The following is a 21,929-nucleotide window of genomic DNA, read 5'->3' on the forward strand; positions in this document are numbered from 1 at the left end:
AAGGGGGTGGGGGCAGCATGAAGCCTTATCCATGATCTTTGAAATTTTCACAAATAGAATACATTTATGGCCGGATGCAGTAGCTCATGCCTCTAATCCCAACACTTTGGGAGGCTGAGGCAGGAGGATGGTTTGACCCCAGGAGTTCAAGAGCAGCCGGGGCAACGCATGGTGAGACCTCAGCTCTAGAAAAAATAAATAAATAATTTAAAAATTAGCCAGAAATTGGGCCACATGCCGGCAGTCCCAGACACCTGGGAGGCTGAGGCAGGAGAATCGCTTGAGCCCAGGAGGCTGCAGTGAGCTATGTTCACAACACTGTACTCCAGCCTGGGCAACAGAGAGAGACCCTGCCACTATTTAAAAAAATAATAATAATAAAGAATACATTTATGTATTACTGTGATATTTGATCATGTTTAATTGTTTTAAAATAATGAGGGAAGGCCTTCTCTGCTCCTCACCTGGAGGTAAAGTGATGCTGATAACATAGGGGCCTGCACTGGTCACAGAAGGAATGGACGCCCGCACCGCTAACGCAGGGTGGGGTTCGCGTGCCTGAGCAGGTGGGGTGCCGCAAAGCTTTGTGAAGAGGAGGAAAAAAGCCTTAGGAATGTGCAGTGGGGAAAGTGCCATTGGAAAAAAAAGAAACAACAGGAAGAGAATTTGATTTGGGGAAACAAACAATTCATAATCCACTCATAGAAGGCTACTTAGGGGCTGAGGGTTGGCCCCAAAAACAGCTCCTCCATCTCCCCTCGCTGCCCTCTGCAAAAGTGGTTTGGAAAGTCATAATGCCATCCTGAATGCATCCCTCGCTAGGGACCTCCGTGGACTCAAGCTTCTAATTCCACCTTAATATCCAATTCTGTGTGTCGGGGACGGCTGAACCTCGGCCTGCAGCTGCCACATCACCTTGCCCTGCACACAAATAAAAATAGCTTTGGTGCTCAGAGCACCAGTTCCCTTGTCTTATCCTCTGGGGGTCCCGGGAGCCGCACGATCCGCGAATGGAAACCACGTGTGATGGAAATGCATAATGAACAAAGAGGCTCCGCGGATGCATCCTTGACCTTCCTGCTTTTCCTTGACTTCTCCACTGCCATTGTTCCTATGAAGCCACAAACAGAATGACACTGTCCTGTGGGTGACAGCCACAGAATGCCTTCCATTGCCAGTTTCTCCAGGAGTCAAGCAGAAAATGGATTCAATCAGAATGATAACTGATTCACATCGCCATTTATGCAAATAACAAAGTTTTGGCAGCTCAGGCCTCCATTTGTACAGCTCCACCTGCCAGGCGCTGGGCCTCCAGTCTGACAAATTTGCTCCTCTGCTCCATCATCTGTGGCCTTACAGAGTAAGACCAAAGTGCCGACAATTGACTTGTCCCAGGAAAAGGGACTACCAAAAGCTAAAAGCCCACAGTCACCTGACACAGCCTCAGGGTCCAGGAGCAACGGCGCACCACCCACTCCCCAACACAAATCACACAAGAAACTGCTATAAACTGGGGCTGATCTCCAAAATCTGACTTCTGAGCATTTGCTCGTCCGCAGGATCTAAGAAAGCCCAGGGAGTGGGGTGGGTACAAAGGATATTTGCCACCGTCCCCTCCAGATCCGCCCCCACCTTGGTCCATTCCTGCTCTACGTTCTTGCAGAGTCTGCAGTCGGGGAGGAGACAGAATTGGGATAGTTATTCTCCCAGCCTCTGCCCTGCCCTGCTGCGTGCCTGTCCCTCAGCAGGCTTCCTACAGCCACTTTCTCCAGGTGGCCTAAACGCCCCTCCCTGCACCCTGGCAGGTTCTCAGGATGATGCCCCACTCCTGGACAGCTCCCCTTCTTCCCCTGCAAATGGGCCCTTTATTAAATGCTCCTCCATTTCCCGGTTTGAGCACGCCATCTGTTTTCTGTTGGGACCCTGACTAAGGGGGTATCCTTTAAAGAATTTTTAAGTAAATATGTCTGCAAGGTGTTTGTTGAGACTGTGATAAAAAGGCATTCGAGGAAGCAGTGTGAAAGATGCCATTCTTGAGACTGGAGAGACAGAAAGTCAGTGATCAGACATGCGGCCCCAGACAATGTGGTCGAAGAGGGAATCTTCCAGTAACTCACTCCCCCGCCGGTGGGGCCCCCATCCCTCCCCTGTGATCTGGCTGTGTGGAGTCAATAACCAGTGCCTTTCTCCCTGCAACTCCATCACGCCTCCCACAGGGCAGACAAGTCAGCCCGGCAGTGTGGTAAAGGAAAGAGGAGAGAGTGAACCCACCAGGCACAGTTGCTTCTGAGGCCCATTTCTGGGTCTCTTGCTTGACACCCCATCAGTGCTTCTCAAATCCCACCCCCAGGAGCGACATCTTCCTGTGCTCTGCAGACAGCTCATTCTCCCAGGAGACCATGGGCTCCAAAGGGCGGGAGCCAGCTGTATTTATTCATCACCTCACACATGATGGTATGACGGTATGACGAAGCACCCGCTGTTTACCTCCTTATTATCTGTCTCCCCAACCAGGGCAGGGATCTGGTCTACTCAGGTTGCCACTGTATCTCAACACCCAGCCAGGGCCCAGCACATAGTAGGAGCTAAATTAACTGATGGGGCCAGGCATGGTGGCTCACATCTGTAATCCCAGCACTTTGGGAGGCCAAGGTGGGCAGATCACCTGAGGTCAGGAGTTCAAGACCAGCATGGCCAACATGGCAAAACCCCATCTCTACTAAAAATACAAAAAAATTAGCCGGGTGTCTGTAATCACAGCTACTTGGGAGGCTGAAGCAGGAGAATCACTTGAGCCCGGGAGGTGGAGGTTGCAGTGAGCCGAGATCTTACCACTGCACACCAGCCTGGGGAAAAAAAAAAGAAAGAAACTAAAAAAAAAAACAAAAAACAAAAAAAAACTGAGGAGGCCAGGTGCAGTGGCTCATGCCTGCAATCTCAACACTTTGAGAGGCTGAGACAGGTGGATCTCTTGAGTTCCAGATCAGCCTAAGCAACATAGTGAAACCCCATCTCTACAAAAAAAAAAAAAATTTAATTTAAAAATAAAAATGGGGCCAGGCACGGTAGCTCGTACCTGTAATCCCAGCACTTTGGGAGGCAGAGGCAGGCGGATCACTTGAGGTCAGGAGATCAAGACCAGCCTGGCCAACATGGTGAAACCCATCTCTACTAAAAATACAAAAATTAGCCGGGCGTGGTGGCGGGCACCTGTAGTCCCAGCTACTCAGGAGGCTGAGGCAGGAGAATCACTTGAACCCAGGAAGCGGAGGTTGCAGTGAGCCAAGATCGCGCCACTGCGCTCCAGCCTGGGCGACAGAGCGAAACTCTGTCTCAAAAAAAATAAAATAAAATAAAATAAAATAAAATAAAATAAAATAAATAAAAATGGGTGGTCCAAAATATGAACTGCCCCCTCCACTGAAGATGGAAATGCACCCTGGGGTTTGCCCCACGGGCCCTGCTCCCCAGCCCCCAGGAAGCCGTGGGAAGACCCATTTCTGGGGTGGGAAGGGAGATGTGAGGAGGGTGTGGCTTGGTAGAATTTGAGGAGGGGGAGGCTTCTTTCCAGCCCTGAGGAGACACCCAGCTGCAAGCCCCCAGGGATTCCTGGTGCTCGTGCCATCCAAGGGAACAACTTAGCACCACCCAGGCCACTTCCAACAAATCACCGAGTATTTCCTGAGCACTTACTATGTGCCAGGCCTGCCACAAGGCCAGAGACAGGAACAGGCATGAGGGAGACAGCACAGCACAGGACTCCTAAGAGGGTCACCTTCGAGTGGCAGTGACAATAATTCAAAAACATCAAGCGATACCTGCCATAAAGGAAATAAATGGTGTGATGTGTTTGGCGTTGAAGGGAGCCACTGCTGAGGGAGACTGGGGAGGGTGTCAGCAAGGAGGACCACGATGAGGAGGTGACCTTGGAGACACAGAAGGAAAAGAGGGAGTTGTCCACGTGAAAAGCTGAAAGAATACCCAGGGAAGGTGGGTGGTGCAAAGGCCCTGCGGTGGAATGAGCACGGCCTGTTGACGGCTCAAGAGGAGGAAATGAGGCTGGGCATGGCAGCTCACACAAGTATCCCAGTGCTTTGGGAGGCTGAGGCAGGAGGATCACTTGAGGCCAGGAGTCTGAGACTAGCTTGGGTAACTTACCAAGACCACATTTCTTCAAAAATAATATAAAATAATTAGCTGGGCATGGTGGTGTGCACCCATAGTCCTAGCTACTGGGGAGGATGAGGTGGGAAGATGGCTTGAGCCCAGGAGTTACAACGATTGTTGTATCGTGCCAGTGCCCTCCAGCCTGGGTGACAGAGTGAGACCTTGCCTCCCAACAAAAAAAGCCAGACACGGTGGCTCACACCTGTAATCCCAATACTTTGAGCGGCTGAGGCAGGAGGAATTCTTGAGGCCAGGAGTTCAAGACCAACCTGGGCAGCACAGAGAGACCCCATGTACACAAAACATCAAAAAAGTAGCTGGGCATAGTGGGGCATGGTGGCACAAGCCTGTAGTCCCAGCTACTCGGGAGGCTGAAAGGGGAGGATCGCTTGAGCCCAGGAGGTCGATGCTGCAGTGAGCTGTGATCATCAAGCAGGAGGAGGAGAGGCCACAAGAGGCACTGGGCTAGGCAGGGGAGCGGATTCATCCCCAGGGCAGTGGGGGAGGAGCAGAGTCAGGTGCAAGCTGTCCTGAGGACAGTGGAGGGCAGTCAAGGAGAAAAGGTTGGATACAGGCTGGGTGCCCACAGGCAGATGCTGGCCATTGCTCCTCCCCAGTCTCCCTGCTGCCTGCCCCTCAGCCACCTTCCTTCCATCTACCCCCAATAAGACCCCCCACAGCACCCCCCACTGACCCTCAGAGGGGTCAGACCCACTCCAGCAGATCTGACCTAATCACCCCCATCACATGCAGCACCAACCCACTCAGCCAAGCCCTTGGAGAGGCTGAGACACTCCACATCGAAGGGCGGGAGCGGGGGTGCAAGCGTGCTCCCCCAAGCCGGCTGCCATTCCCCCACCTGCAGAGCCACCACGCCTGCCTCGGTCTTCCCACATGCACCCCCACAGCCATGACATCATTTCCATAGGCAGCCAAATCCTAGCCAGTCAACTCCAAAATAAAACTGTTTAACACAAAATGAAGCATTTTATAATCCCCTGTACGTTTTTTTCTCTGAGCTGGCACGGAGTATTTAAAAACACTGCCAAAACACTCAACCAATAGTAGCGCTTTATTTTAGACTGGTGCCAGAGTAAAATTTCCTTGCTCTTTTCCTGTTCCGAATCCCCCGCCTCTCCCTGCTCTCCAGCTTTTGCTGCGACACTGGAAGAAGTTCCTCCTGATCGCCCCTCTGAGCCACTAGGCCAGCGGGCTGAGGTGCTAGGGAGGCTGTGACCAGAGGAAAGTGGAATCCGCATTACAGGCTGATCCCCTGCTGGGAGCACTCCTTGAACTGCAAGCCCCAGTCAGCGGGAGATAAATTTGGTTGGTTTCTCATTTTGTTTGGGGATGTTCTTTATTTTTCTGGGTTAGGGTGTCATGTAAGGGATGCCAATCACAGGGTCTCAAGGTTTGAAGGAACCTGATAAATCCACCATGCCCATCTCTCAGCCCCAAGCCCGCATCCCACTCTCCTCCCCCTGCCACCCTCTGATGTGTTCATCTCCAGGCTTGCAAAGACTCTCACCAACCAAAACATCGCTCCTTACACATGGGCCAGGCGGGTGTCCCTGGGGCTTCTGGAATTGGTCCTGGTGTGGCCCTTGGAGTATCAACATTAATGGAGAAATGGGTGGACGGGTCTCATCCTCGCTCCCCCACTGCCCTAGCACACAGAGGCATCTCACCCAGAGGCAATAATAAAAGCATCAGTCACTCAAGCCATACCTTCACCATCATAGGAACAGGCCCCCATGGAACTGGTAGGGCTGGCTGGACTTCCAGCCAACCGCTTGCCTACCCCTCAGTTCAGGAGGTCGGGTCACCTGCTCTCTAGGTTAAATGGCCTCAGCTCCTTCTCTCTTTGGGCTGCTTCTACGGCCAACATCCATCCCCACTTCTGCTAGCAGCACCCTGATTTCCTCTGGGGAACGTTTTTAGGTCTGCTATTCAGAGCACTTGACTTGACCTGAGCCAAAAGCCATCGTGTCATTCCTCAGAGCCAGGAGATGCAGGAAGACTGGGTCCTTCACCCTTCACTGGAGTCCCCGGATTCAGCTGCACCTGAAGCTAGTCCTACACCAAGGGTTTCTATTTACATGACCCAATACATTGCACTGTTTGATTTCAGCTGGTTAGGATTTGGTTGTCTGACACTGGTCGGCATGGAATCCCAACCTTCCAACTTGCAAGCAGGACCTTGAGGCCTCTCCTTCTCTGTCCTCCCTGAACCACTCCCCCCAGCAACACACAGTACAGACACCCTTTCTGCTGCTGCTGACGCAGCGTCAGAGCACGATAAATAACACTTTGGCAGTGAACCGGCTCCTGTTGTTCATTTCTGCACCACTCATGCAGGCGTTGGCCAGTACTGAACTATCCCACAGAGGGAGGAGACCAACCAACTCACAGGAGTCCATTCAACAATCCCTGGGCCAAAGTTATCAAGGGGCCCAGTAAGCTACATGACGGCAGGAACTGTTGTCTGTTTTGCTCACCCAGTTCTCACCCAGTGTTTTGCTCACCCAGTTCCCAGCACACAGTAGATGCTTTTTAAAAAAAAGCCTCTGTGGCTGGGCGTGGTGGCTCATGCCTGTAATCTCAGTACTTTGGGAGGCCGAGGCAGGAGGATCACCTGAGGACAGGAGTTCAAGACCAGCCTGGCCCATATGGTAAAACCCCTTCCTACTAAAAATACAAAAATTAGCCAGGTATGGTAATCCCAGCTACTCAGAAGGCTAAGGCAGGAGAATTGCTTGAACCAAGGAGGTGGAGGCTGCAGTGACCCGAGATTGTGCCACTGTACTCCAGTCTGGGTGACAGGGTGAGACTCTGTCTCAAAAAAAAAAAAAAAAAAAGCATCTGTGAATGAATGCACACATGCCAGGGGATGCTGTGATTCTAAGGAACACATTTTTCTTTCATCCGTTAAGTTTGCTTGTTCCTTTGGGTGCCTGGAATTGTAGAGTAAGGGATGGAGGAAGAGCACATCAATACTTTTCAGCTCTGTCTTAAGTCTGTTCAGGCTGATATAACAACAATACCATAAACCGGATGGCTTGTAAACCACAAACATTTACTGCTCACAGTTCTGGAGGCCGGGAAGTCCAAGATCAAGGTGCTGGCAGATTCTGTGTCTGGTCAGGGCGCATTCCTCATAGACAACATGTTCTTGCTACGTCCTCACATGGTGGGAGGAGCTGGGCAGCCCTTCGGGGCCCCTTTTATAAGAGCACTCATTCCATTCTTCCAGAGCCTTCATGACCTAATCACCTCCTACAGGCCCGCCGCTTAATATTACCACATTGGGGATTAGATTTCAACAAACGAATTTGGGGGAAAAACAAACATTCAGAACATAGCCAGTTATAATAAAGGACTCTTCTAGAACAACTCCCCTCTATTTGCCTCTTTTACCCCAAAATCAGGTCAGGATCCCAGCTGGAGGCTATTCCTATCCTCACCCACAGGCATTTCTCAAAGCTTTTGCAAACCTCAAATTGGTAGTAACCGAGATTGATTACTCAGGGAACACAATTTTCAGATCTTTATGCCCAACAGAATCCAGAATTAGCACAAGCACCTCCAGGAGAAAGGCAGCAGGGCCTCTCTGGGGGGCTCTGGCCTTTGCTTTTCCTGCCCAGGGGTGAGACAGAGGATAAGGAGGGCAGAAAGTGCTGGCCTAATGAAAAAGCAGACCTGACGGGGAAGGAAGAGCAGCTCCACGTGATGGGCCCCGAGCTGGCTCGGTGACACTAAGGTTTTACAGCTATACACTAATACACTGGGGGGAAAAAACTTATTATTGAAATATCTACAGAATAAAGAAAAGACCTTGTTCGTGCAATTTTAGAATATGTAGCTGCATCCCCCTTTCTCCCTCTGGCTGATGGCAGATGATGTGGTTTTTTGGTAACACTTGGGTGATACAGCCTGGCTCTGTGTCCTCACCCAAATCTCATGTGGAATTGTAATTCCCAATGTTGGGGAAGGGGCCTGGTGAGAGGCGATTAGATCACGGGGGCGGATTTCCCCCTTGCTGTGCTGGTGATAATGAGTGAGTTCTCACAAGATGCGGCTGTTTAAAAGTGTGTGGCAGGCCGGGCGCGGTGGCTCAAGCCTGTAATCCCAGCACTTTGGGAGACCAAGACGGGCGGATCACGAGGTCAGGAGATCGAGACCATCCCGGCTAACACGGTGAAACCCCGTCTCTACTAAAAAATACAAAAAAACTAGCCAGGCGAGGTGGCGGGCGCCTGTAGTCCCAGCTGCTCGGGAGGCTAAGGCAGGAGAATGGCGTAAACCCAGCAGGCGGAGCTTGCAGTGAGCTGAGATCCGGCCACTGCACTCCAGCCTGGGCGACAGAGCGAGACTCCGTCTCAAAAAAAATAACAAAAAAAAAAGTGTGTAGCACCTCCCCCTCACCCTATCTCTCCTGATTCACCATGCTATGACGTCATTGCTACCCCCTCACCTTCCATCATAATCGTAAGTTTCCTGAGGCCTCCCAGCCATGCTGCCTGTACAGCCCGAGGAAATGCAAGTCAGTTAAAAACCTCTTTTCTTCATCAATTACTCAGTCTCAGGTAGTTCTTTATAGCTGTGTGAAAATGAACTAATACACTGGGTTTCTCAGGAATGCATGGGAGAGGTTCACCATAGCTGGCTGATTTTAGAGTCGCCTCTCAACACTATCTGGGCACCTGAGCCACTCAGGCCCAAGGCTCTGACTAACCTGGTGACTGCCCAGCCTCTCTCCAGCCTGGCCTGAGGCCTGGACGTAATGTTGTAGGGGCCAAGCTGCTGGTGGATGCCACGAGGGCTTGAAACACCGTTACCCCACCCTCTACCTCCCAGAGCACTGCCCCCAAAGGACCAAGTGGCAGAGGTTCAGAGGGACCATGGCTTTATGGAATATGCAAGGTGGGGGCGCAACTTCCATGAAGTTTGTTTGAATTCAAGGGTCAAAGTCACTCTTTCACAAGATGCAAATAAAGAAAAGGTCCAGTGCAAACGGTGTGAGGTCCGTGGGTCTGGAGACCTCAAAGACGGTGAGCTGGATGTGGCATCCCCAGAAGCACCCATGAGCCAGGCTGAAGCTGCACACACATGGGCACCTCCCGTCAGAGAACACAGGCGCCCTGCAGGCTGCACTAGTCTCCTGTCCACCCTGGGAGCTGCAATCCCACCCTCTACCCCACCAGCAGTTAGCAGATAACCTCAGAGGGTGTTGGCTAAGCTGCCACCTCCCTGTGTGACCTGGGACAAGCATTACCTCACTAAGGAGCCTGGTCCAATGAGTGCCCTGGCTGTGTTTGAGAGACTGGTTCTGCCATTCTTTCAACCGCGTTCAAACCAAAAAAGGTTGGAGGATAAGGACACCAAGGATTTTGCCTCCCTAAAATTCTAAGATTACCTGACTAGACACTGTCAAAAGCAAAAGTATTGGTTACCAATTGATAACTGATACCTGACAATCTGGTATTTCACTGCACTCTTTTACTACTTCCTATTTGTCTACACGTAATTCCTACCTCCTAAAGAAGATGTCTGTGGCTCCTGATCACCATTCAGGGGAGCCCCTCCCCAACTCTCAGGCCCAGTGGTCTGCATGGAGCTGCCCTGATTCCTCGCACCCAACCCTGAGGCTTGCTAACAAGTATGTTGTCTCCCTGGCCACATCATGGGCAGGGGTGACTCTTGGTCCTGGCCATTCTACAGAGTCAACCTCAGGACTTCTACCCTGGCAATGGTAAGCGGCTGCTCGTTCCATCACCACTGCTGAGTGAAGAGGGTGGAGCCTGGAGGTGCTGGGGCACCTCTGCTGATGTATACATGGTGATGGGGTTCATAGTGACAGACTTGGGGCAGTGTCTCTGGCGGCCCTGGAGGACCAGACTTGAAGCCAGCCTTACACCCACATTTCTCAGCTCCTGGAGCCAATGAATCCTCTATTTTCTGCTTGTCAATTTGAGTCAAGTCTCTATGCAGACAGCACATTAACTGAGGACCTACTATGTGCTGGCAGCCAAAAGGATCACAGCAACTTCACCTTCCAGCTAGATTATACATTTCCCTCGACGGGAATGAATGAACACCCACGCACACGCATGCACGGCCCTGAACACACAGCAGGTATGGTATCACTGCTTGCTGACAGGTGCCCTCTGGAAACTCCCAAGATGAAATGGACAACAGCAGGCTGGACCCAGACCACACCGGGAACACATGTACAACCAGCCTAAAGGCCAGTTTGGTGTACATCCTGGGCCCAGGAGGACGCTGGAAGCTTTGGCTGCTGCCAGGAAGGTAACAGAAACCAGGGACAGCCCACCTTGGTACCCCAGAACCATCTCCAAAATTGACCCCCAGGCTCATCCCAGGGGCTGTGTGCAACACCCATGATGCCAGGTGCCACACTGGATCCCACTCTGGTGCACCCTTGGAAACCAAAGAATCCAGGAAGCTTAATTATTCAGAAAATCATGAAGGTAGTCAAGCAGGCTGGGTAGGAAAGAAGCAAAAACCTCCTCCACTTTGGAGAGTCCCCAAAATCTCCAGAAAGACACACAGACTGTAGATGCATAGACACGGTGTATGCCTTTTTTCCCATGGAAAACAAAAGAAATGCAGACTCTTCCCACCTTAACCCCTGCCTTCTACATTGTTAGATTTGTCACCCAATTTTGGAGAGATTTACAGGCCCAACAGTGTGATAACAGCATTCGCTCTATGTAATCAAGTCAAGGGAGGGATGCTCTGCAACCTGCGGACTTCACAGGTGGTGAATAAAAATGTCAGCAACTAAGAAACAAGTCCCCACCACCACCACATTACCACCAGGAAGGAACCCAGGACACAGCTGTCCGAGCCAAGACTCAGAACAACCGTCTATGCAGCCTGCTGGTTCCCCAGCTTACTCCGGATGGTTCCCCATCAGAAGCCATCAGAGGGCAGGGGGCAGGCAATTTAGGGAAGGTTTTCACAAATGCCACCAGCCAAGCAGACCCAGACTGGCCGGTGGTCCACCCTGCCCATCCACTTCGCTCCCAAGTGGAAGTCTACTAGCAGGTCAGCATCTTCCTGAGAGCTACAGAGAATAACCTCTCTGTTCATCAAAGCCCCTCTTAAGGACACTAGAGGAGGGGGCTGTTTAAAGACCACCATGGCACTTCATCACACAAGTCAAAGCATAATTTTGTGAGTGAACACCTTCTCCACTGAGCTACCTTTTATAATGGCCTCTGCATCCCTAGAGCCCAGAGGGTCCCTGCTAATAGTACACACTAAAGAAACACTTATTGAATGAATGAACCATCTCTTCCATCTCTAAACTTCCCCTTCTGATTACACATTCATTGAGGACCTAACTATGTCCAGAACTTCTGTTTTTTCTATCTCATTTCCCAAGGCACTGTATCCGTGGCATTTCTACTTTCTTTATTGCACATACCCCTTTGTCTTGCAGGAGGGCTGTAGCCTCCTTAGCCACAAGATCAAACATTTCTTGAGCACCTACTATGTGTTCTAGTCACAGACCAAAGCAATCCTGCAGAGAGGGAAGAGAATAAGACCCCAAACCTGGACATCACGGAACACAACCTGACCAGTGAGATGGTGTTGGCAAACTTTCTGATCTGTGCCATTCCGGTATTTTTAAAATGGTATTTCCTTATGGTTTAAATTTGCAGTTCCCTTACCATAAACAGGGTTCCAAATATTTTTTAAATATTTAAGATCCCACTAGTATTTCTTTCTCTGGTTCCATTTCTGTCCATTTCTGTAGTTTGCACATGGGAGATATTCAAAATGTCTAACCACCAGTGTGGCACCAAAGGATCAGAGATGGCGCAGACCTTGGGGAAGGCCAGGCACCTCAAGCAGGCTTGGCTGTGCCTCAACCCAGCCTTTGCCATGTTTTTTGTGTTGATTTATTGGCTATTTTCTTAGCATTTGTAGGAGCTCCTTACACATTAAGGAAAATATTTTTGCCTGTGATATGTGTCCCTGGCTTGATTTATTGTGGTTTTCACAATGTAGACATTTTTTATTTTTATGTAGTTGAATGTTTTGACTTTGGTTTTATGGCTTCTGACACTGGGGTTATATTTAGAAAGGCCTTCCTCACTCTGATACTATTGAATTAAAATATTTAAAAGCTCTCTGTTTTCTTTTAGTATTTTAAAGTTTTCTTTTTAAGCTTAGATTCCTGATCCACTTGGGATTGAGTTTGGTGTCAGGAGGGAAGGATCCAATTTCCTTTTTGCAGGATTGCCACCTCTTCATCCTAATACCAGTTGCTGAGAGAGCCATCTGTCCTCCACTGTCATGCAGGGACACCCTTCTCATACACTAGATTTCCAGTTGTATTTGGGTCCATTTCTGTTTCACACCACTTCAAATCCTTTCCGCTCCAGAGCAATCTGAGCTGGTTCCTGTCCCCACTCCCTGTTCCTTTCCATCAGAAGATTCCTTCTGATGCCTGCATACCCACTTTTTCTTTTTTTTTCTTTTCTTTTCTTTTTTTTTTTTTTTTTTTTGAGATGGAGTCTCACTCCATCACCCAGGCTGGAGGGTAGAGACGCAATCTCGGCTCACTGCAAGCTCCGCCTCCTGGGTTCACGCCATTCTCCTGCCTCAGCCTCCCGAGTAGCTGGGACTACAGGTGCCCGCCACCACGCCTGGCTAATTTTTGTATTTTTAGTAGAGACGGGGTTTCACTGTGTTAGCCAGGATGGTCTCAATCTCCTGACCTTGTGATCTGCCCACCTCAGCCTCCCAAAGTGCTGGGATTACAGGCATGAGCCACCACACTCGGCCTCACTTTTTCTTATGAAGTATAAATTCAGCACATCCATTTCTAAACAAATCTTACCATTGCTTTCATTGGCTAACATTAAGCCAATAGGTTCGTTTCGAGGAAATTGACATATTTATGTACTGAATTCTTTCCACAAGAATAAGAATAAGGTATCCTCTGTGTTCCTCGTCTTCCCCCCATCCCCCGCCATAATTGATTTTGTTTTTCTGTCCTCTCCATGCCGTTTGAATGTTTCTTACTGGGTTTGCTCCCTGGTCTTTATACATTTTGTGGCTGACATAACAGGACCACTTCTTGCTCTGTGTTTCCTAACTGGAAGCTGTCTGCATGCAGGAAAACTCTGAAGGTGCGGGGGGGATATCAGTTGTGCTCAAGCCCCCAGCGTCTTGTGCCATGTGAAGTCAGCTGACACCAAGGCCCCGAGCGCACTCTCTGTGGACAGAAGGAGCTCACACCCAGCACCTGTGTATCAGGTAGCACAGTGTCTGGACTGGCCCCAGCCCCACGCTGCACAACCAAAACAGAGCCAGTTCGAGGGGCGCCGCAAGCCAATAAGGCAGGGAGCCCCTCATGCTGTTGGAGCAAGAGAGGGGCCTGAGTCAGCACACAAAGGCAAGCGCTGGCCAGCCGGCCGACAGCAGCACGGCTGGCAAAGGTGCCAGCTCCACACAGCCCCAGCCCTGTAATTGGGGCCCACAGGTCGCTCTGGCCACAGCTGAACCAACCAGGGTGCAATTAACTTTCCACCCGGCTTGTTACACAGCAGCATTTCACCTTCGCCAGAAAAGGAGGGCCTACCTTTCACAGGGGCTAGGGAAACACTCTTTGGTCCCAGTCCTCAAGAAGGGACAGCAGAGAGGGGAGCCGCAAAATTAACCCACCGGGAACACCCTTTTTGCTGTTGCGATTTGAGCAAAGTCCCCCCTCTTGTTTTTTTGGAAGTTGAGCATTCAAAAAAGCCATCTGGAGTTTAGTTTGAAATTGCTCACAGTCCCCAATCTGTATTCTCAAGCATAGGCAAGCTGTTCCGACCTCAGAGCTTGCCTTTACTGACAAGATCTGCAACCTTGAGCAAGATCCTCCAGCTCTCTGAGCCTCAGTCACCCAATTGCAAAATGAGGACGAATGGTGGAAAATAGTGCCTAGCTTTGGGAGGCCCAGGCAGGAGGAGTGCCTGAGGCCAGGAGGTCATGATCAACCTAGGCAACATAGCAAGGCCTCATCCATACAAAAAAAAAAAATTAAACATGAGCCAGGCGCGTTGGGGCACACCTGTAGTCCTAGCTCAGGAGGCTGAGGTGGGAGGATCGCTTCAGCACAGAAAGTTGAAGCTGCAGTGAGCTACAAATGGCACCACTGCACTCCAGCCTGGACAACAGAACAAGACCCTGTCTCTTAAAAAACTAATTAGTTAAAAAAATAAAGACAGTGTCACCTTGGACACCAAAGGTGATTGTTATGAAGACTAGGCAAGATGATTCATTCATTCAACAAACATGTTAAATTCTATTCAGCGCTGGGCTAGAACACAACAGGGAACAGAACAGGTATGGCTGTTGTCCTCATGCAGCTTAATAGTAGGGAGGGAGATGGGTAAGAAATATGTGAAAGACAATTAGAGAAAGGGATGCACACTCTGGACTGTGTGGGCGTTGGGGCTGCAGAGGGCCAGCAGGGAGGGCTGCAGGGCATGTGTTCCAGGCAGAGTCCCATAGCGCCTCGCCGGTAGTAGGCACTGAAAATACAAAGAATGTCAGGACTACAGCCCTCGCTGCAGTGTAGAGGAGGCAACACCTGCTCACACATTTGCCCCCAGCACCAGAATGCCAGCCCCTGGAGGGCAGCACGCACCCCATCTGCTTCAGAGCCACCTCTCTAGGGCCCACCAGGAGCCTGGCCCAAGTCAGAGATCAGGGAACGGAGCTGAAGCGAAGACACCAACGCTAAGCTCCAAACTGGTCCTGAAGGCGAGCGATTTCTATTCCAAGGCAAGTGCCTGGAGCCTGCAGTCTTACCACCTACAATGAAAAGCCGTATCAGGCCAGCAGCCCCTTTAGCAAAGAGGCCGAGGGCCCCGAAAGCTGTCAAGTGCTCCAGCCCCGGGGACCTGGGGCACAGGACTGGCACAGCACAGACCCCTGCTGACAGCCCACTGCGGGCACTCTGAGGAATGGCACTAGGAAAGTCAGGTCTCAAGCATGACAGCGCAGACAGAGCACCCACACGCCCTCCAGCAGCCAGCCTCTTAATTCAGGCCAAAGCAGGGGTCAACCTAAATTGCAGTGTCTTTAAAAGGAGTATTTGCACCAGGAAGCGATAAATCCAGACTACAGGCTCACAGGTGACTGGCTTCAGTGAGCACATAAAAAACCACCATCAGCCCATGGGCAAACCAAGCCTCCCGCACCTGCTTCTACGGTACCCCAGGTAGTTCCTAGAGAAATTTTCTAAAGCAGTCCAAGTCCTCCTGGCTCCTAGAAGATGATGATAAATATCCCCTGCTAGAGCTTAGAGGACTCAAATTTGCTTGGCCAACAATTTTGTTTTTCTGTCCTCTCCATGCCGTTTGAATGTTTCTTACTGGGTTTGCTCACAAATTATGACGTTATTTGTTCCAACGTGATTTAAATCAGTGAGACCTGAATTGACAGGGAAGGCCCATCCTTGGCAATTCATAGAGCCACAAATCCTTTGCCATTTCCTGACTTGGTGCCTACAAACAATGTCTCCATTAGAAACAGAGAAGCCCATCACACTTACCCAGTGAGTCCCTATGTACACTGTGGCAAAAAGCCTCATCTACGGACATCTTCGTCAAAATTTAATATTTTCATAGGGTATGGACGCAGTACCTGCAACCCCAGCTTCCTGTTCTTGAGCACTGCTATTTAAAAGACAGAGTTCCCCACCCCGCACCGCAAAAAAAAAAAAAAAAAAAGAAAGAAAGAAAACTGGCAAAGACCAGGTCACCACATGGGAACCTGTTCATAACATGTTATGTGACAAACACAGGACGTGAAAACGTATGTGCTCACAACCCCAAGCATTCGAACGTGTGGCATCCTGTGGCCAGGGGCTGGAGAGGAACAAAGAAAAATCAAACAGACATCAGGGCGAGAGAATGAATGGAGAGGACTGGATTTTTGCTCTTTTCAGTTTGTGTCATAAAAATGCAATGTTTGATGCCTTATGGGTTTAAGGTTGGTTTCTCCTCAGACACAAATGAGAGCAAGAGGGAGAGAGAGGAACAGAACTTGATGGAGTTGTCCGAGATCTTAAAGTCCACGCTTCAACAGCTCATGGGCCCGGCATGCCACTCCTGCTGAGGAACAACAGAGAGGTGCCTTCTCGAGCTCCCAGCTGGAAATGAAGGCTCCTTAGTGCAGGGGCCGGGCTCCAGGTTGGGGACGTGGGGGTCTTCCATTGTGGCCATTCTGGCATGAAGCTCCCCTCCCACCCCTGAGGGGTGAGCATCCCCCCACCTCAGAAAACCCCCAAACCTCACCACAGCTGCTCTCCCAGATTCTGAGGGAGCAAAACGCTGCCCCTAATCTCTCCCTCAACACCACCCCAACTGCCACAGAAAGACACAGACAGAGTCAAGCCCTCACTGCAGAAGCAGTTTTCAGGAAGAACCACATTCACAGTCACCACCCACAAACGCACCCCCGACACCCCAACACAGCGCTCTCCCCAGAAGGCCAATGGCTCACAAGGGCTGACCCCGCCAGGATACACCCATCTGGGGAGGCGCGTGCTGCCTCCACGTTCCAGCAGCGACAGTCCCTGTGATGGGGAGGGTTGTTCACACCCCAGGTCACGATTCCTGAGGAGCAGACCCTCTGCTCCAGGCCAAGTGGGCAGACCCTCTGGTTCCCACAGAAACATCTGCAGGGCACCGTGACCTGCCCAGCCTGCGCCCAGCGTGGCCCTCCCGGACACAGTGTCTGCTGGGCTTCTGTAGAGTGACCAGTGGTGAGCATCCAGCAGACCCATCAGCCTGGCCAGGGGGAGCCTGTGACTGCACGTTTATATCAGTTCCAAACCTTTAAATCAGAGGCCAATTTTCAAACAACATCTTATGCTAAAGCCCCAGGTATAAAACAGACTTTTAAGGTGAATCGCTCTGACTGGACTGGACATCAGCGCCCCCTCAGTCTGACAGGCCCCAGTACTCACCTCCTATTCCCCAAACATACCATACCGTAGCCCCCTGAAATACCTCTGGGAACACAGTTCGAAAACCATTTCACAATGGAAGGGTGTGGAGGCATTCCAGGTAGGGAACTGTTTTGAATAATACATACACAATTCTCGGTGGTTTATCCCATCACTGGGTAATCCTAAGAACCCAAGACCTGGGGGAAAATAACTCCTCACACGGCTAGGAAACTATCCCAGGCTGGGTCACGCCTTTACGGGGTAGTAATGAATTTCTCAGGGATGCACTTAGGCAAGGTTGTTTCCCTCACTCTTTCAAGGAATTTCTGACTCCCTTCCAATGCTCCAGGGTCTGGGGGTATTCCTAGCTCCTGCGTCCCCACGGAGGTCATTAGCAGGGTCCTGTTAGGAAGCGGGCAGGAGTGTCGGTGGATACCACCAGCATCAATAAGGACAGCTGGGGACGCTGCAAACAGGGCTGTGATGGATTTCAGCCAGAGTCAGAGGCTGATGAGAGAAGGGTTTGCCACTGGGAGGAGGATCCTTCCTGGGCACCAAAGCACAATTAGCTACCAGTTCTTATTTCTGGCTCAGACCCCCACATATAGCCCAGTTTCACAGGTTCCTTTCTCCACCTAGAAATGCCACCACTCTTTTTCTTTTTTCTTTTTTTCTTGAGATGGAGTCTTGCTCTGTCACCCAGGCCAGAGTGCAATGGCGTGATCTCTGCTCACCGCAACCTCTGCCTCCCAGGTTCAAGCAATTCTTTTGCCTCAGCCTCCCAAGTAGCTGGGATTACAAGCACGTGCCACCACACCTGGATAATTTTTGTATTTTTAGTAGACACAGGGTTTCACCATATTGGCCAGGCTGGTCTCGAACTCCTGACCTTGTGATCTGCCTGCCTCAGCCTCCCAAAATGCTGGGATTACAGGCATAAGCCGTTGTGCCCAGCCCAAAATGCCACCATTCTTAAAAGTGAGACTGAAAGACAGGAGAATCTCCTTGATTTGAAGGGCTGGAGGAAGGAGCAGCCTCTAAGAGCTGCAGGGATTCAAGAAAGTGCCGCTTAGCAGAGGGCCTGGGGCCCCACTCTAACAACTACACAGAATGGCCTGTTCTCTTGAATTTAGAAAATAAAGAGAATAACTTTTCATTAGATCAATTAGTTGATTGTAAAGTAAGTGGCAATATTTCATTCTCTTACAGTCAAGTTTCCATGTTAATTCTTGGCTAAATCAGGAAATATACCAATATCTATAATATTATTCCTCAAGTAGGATGAAGGTCAATAGTCCAGGATCCAGAGGAGGTCCTAGCTTGGCCACCAAACAGCTATGTGACCTTGGTCAAGCAATCACCTTTTCTTCCCTTTGCCCTAGTATTTCCCTTGGGGAAGTGAGTAGACTTAAAAAGCTAACCTCATAGGTCCCTTCCAATTCTGATTTAGAATGGAAAATTAACCATCATCTCTGCCTCTGGTTGAAATATCACAAATTCCAAATAACCGGGGTTTGGACTACTGGGCCACAAAATGTCCAAAACTGTAAGATTCCTCTTAGGTCTATTATTATTATTATTATTATTATTATTATTATTATTACTACTACTACTACTACTATTTTTTAAACATCTGTTCCTCCAGAGGTTGAGAATGGGGACTTGGTCTAGCCAGTGCTGTGCAGGCACAGGTGACACTAGAGGGCAAATCATAGCAGTTCCCCAAACATTTAGTTTCAAAATTCCAAGATGACATGAGGAGTAGAAAAAGCAAGAACTTTGGGTGCCAATCTAATCCCTACCAGTAAATGTTCCCCTCAACAGGTGATGGGTTCCCTTTAGAATGCAGTCCTGAGATTTCAGGCCTTCTTCCACAAACCAGTATCCAAGAGTTTCATCAAGAACCCTGATGGAAGAAGGTATCTCAGAAAGACTGTGTAAGGAGCATAGATGCTATGGACTCCCTCTGCAGATCTCAGAGCCCAGAAATGTGTCATCCCTGTAGCATGGCTGCCACATTCCAGGGAATGCACATGCCTTCTGGTTCCCCAGCCCAGTCACCCCAAACACACATATACACACACAGCTCCTGAAGTCTTCAGTAGCTCCTAGAAAACTGGTCTTGCACACTCTCTCCAAGGCACCGAGTAAATGGAGAACAGAGCTCCAGTCAAATCTAGCAGAAGCAGCTCCCAGCTATCCTCCTCCTCCTACTCAGAGAAGCATAAGGTCAAGCACAGAGTTGGAACCAGGTCCCTTTTTCCTTGGCCTTTGAAATTCTCCTTGTGCCGTCACAAGCTCTGCCTCAGAGCTTACTCCTTTACGCAGCTTTCCACACTTAAACTGCTTAACTTTGCACTAACAACCTCTTAATTACTGCGTTTCCAAAAGGCCTTCCAGAAGATCCACCCACTCGTGGCCTGAGTACCAGAGCACAGCTTGCAGGGAGAGGGGGCCGGGACAGAGCACCACCATCTAATTCCAGCCTGCCGGAAAGCTGTTGCTTTTATTTTTAATTGTATTTAAAAGGCGGATACAGGGTACCCAAGACACCACAATACAATGACATTAACTGTAAAATTACATTATTAATTCTTTAATCTCACTTGAGGCTTCAAGCTGTTGCTATGTCCAATTACCCGTGTAACCACCTGTCAGAGTCCCGGGGCTGTTTTGCATTACCTCCAGGACAGCGGTGGGCCCGGTGGTCCGTCAGGTCTGCCAGAGACTCGAAGTCCTGCTGACAGTGATCGCAGGTGTAAATTGATTCATCCTCCATGTCTTCATCATCCTCATTTCTCTCCTCTTGACTTGTCACGCTGTTCCTGTCTTCCAGCGCACGGCTGGTTTTCCGATCGCACTCCGGCTCTCCTTCTAGGCCTCCTGCCAACAGGAAGAATACAGTCCATGTCAGCTGATGGGGTCTTGGGAAAGGGTTTTAAAAGAATCGGCCGGCATTTATTAAGATACATTTAATTACTCTACCTCCCGGGGTCCATTATCCTTGACACCTCTCAGTATATTAATAGATGGGGTTTTTTGTAGCATGTGGTGCCATAATTCCCAACTAGATTCTTTAATTCTTGGTGCAAATCTTCTAGGGGGACTTCCTGTCATCTCCCCTCTGTGCACGGATGCTAGGGGTCGTGACCCATCAGAGAGGTGAAAAACCTTAGTATTTCGTCTCCTAAAAACCAGATTCAGTTACACACCTTTTTAGAGCCTCCATCAGCTGTTCCTAACACACCTAAACTTTTCGTTTTCCCCACAGCCTTGCAATTTAGAGCTGGGAGATCTCTTAGCCAAGTTCACCTTCCACACAACAGGCCTCCCAGGGCAGTGACGCTGGCTCAGTTCTTTGCAAAGATGTCCAACGCTGAAATAAAGGAAGTACACATGTTTGAAGACCCACGGATGGTCGAATCTCAAGCTTAAAATGCATCCAGGCTGGGCATGGAAGCTCACACCTATAATCCTAGTGCTCTGAGAGACCAAGGTGGGAAGATTCCTTAAGGCCTGGAGTTTGAGACCAGCCTGGGCAATATAGCAAGACTCTACCTCTACAAAAAAAAAAAAAACAACTTAATTAGCCTGGCATGGTGGTGTGTGCCTATAGTTCCAGCTACTCAAGAGGATTGCTAGAGAGCAGGAGTTCCAGGTTACAGGGAACTATGATCATGCCACTGTACTCCAGCCTGCGCCTGCACCCTATCTCAAAAAAATATAAAATAAAATAAACAGTCTGTCTAACCCCTCACCTGTGACCTGGTACAGGCCTAGACACTGAGAATCACTCTTGGAATAATCAGACTGATTTCTTTAAAACAAAACAGCTACTATGCTTAGCACTGTGCAGAGAGTGGCTAATCTATTGGGAAAAGTGAATTAGTGATCATAATGATGCCTTGCAATTGTGTTGTGTTCGGTGCTTCTTCGAAGCCACCATTATATATGCATAGCTCCATTTCACAGCCTTGCATATCCTAAACTCAAAGAAGGCTCAAAGGATCATGTGATCCAAACCCCTGCAGAGAGGGACAGCGTTGTTATTTCTGTCTCACAGGTAAGGTACCTGGCATCCAGCCAGAAGCAGCAACAGCCCAAGCACCCTACAGAGGCTCAGTTCAACTTCATGACTCCTGGTCTAGTTCATTTCCCTGCACAACTGTGGGAAATGCAGCACAGCCCCAATCTTACAGATTAATAAGACACACCAGGAACTTGTAAATCAAAGTGCGAAAGCGCGTGGTAAATATAACACACAGAATATATCAGTAATCCTAACAAATGTCAATGGATAAAATTTGTCTGTTAAAATGCAGAGACCTTCAGATTGGAAAATAAAAGTGTGTGTTGTCTCTTCCCACAGCCTGTCCTGGAAAACAGATCTACCCATCTGGAAAGTAGCTGCACTAATTTAAATCAAAGAAAGAGATCCTATTACGCATAAAGGTGTTTTTGAATGCATATATGCATATGCAAAAGTGCGTACATGTGCACTTGTATGTACATGTGTGTACATGCAACATCACAGTTACAGGAAAAGGCTCAGTACACAACTTGTAAACCCCTGAGTGCTGGGCGCCAAAGCAAGAAACAGAGACAAAGCAAAGAATACACTCAATTCAAGGTGGAAACCACAGTCCTATGAATATTTCAATTTGGAAACAGATAATGTTATAAGGGCTCTATTTCTCCCGCCTGCACAGAACATGCCCTTCCAAGTACCCGACATCAACAACCTGGGAACACAAATCAGCTCATCAGAGAGCCAGCTGCT

The 21,929-nt window shown here is 49.5% G+C and overlaps 1 protein-coding gene across 7 annotated transcripts in view; it reads right to left on the minus strand.

The window, feature by feature from the left end:
• The window catches only part of ZNF423 (zinc finger protein 423), a 364,117-nt gene that overhangs the window by 219,049 nt on the left and 123,139 nt on the right, over positions 1 to 21,929 (minus strand). For all 7 annotated transcript variants that reach the window (XR_013411580.1, XR_013411581.1, XR_013411582.1 and 4 more), the window contains exon 3: positions 19,832 to 20,032. Coding sequence is in view for 4 of the 7 variants with exons in the window: in XM_077985612.1 (XP_077841738.1) it covers positions 19,832 to 20,032 (201 nt within the window). In the remaining 3 variants the exon portion in view is untranslated. The remainder of the gene's footprint in view (positions 1 to 19,831; positions 20,033 to 21,929) is intronic.

This window comes from Macaca mulatta, chromosome 20, assembly GCF_049350105.2.
Source record: "Macaca mulatta isolate MMU2019108-1 chromosome 20, T2T-MMU8v2.0, whole genome shotgun sequence".
NCBI lineage: Eukaryota > Metazoa > Chordata > Mammalia > Primates > Cercopithecidae > Macaca > Macaca mulatta.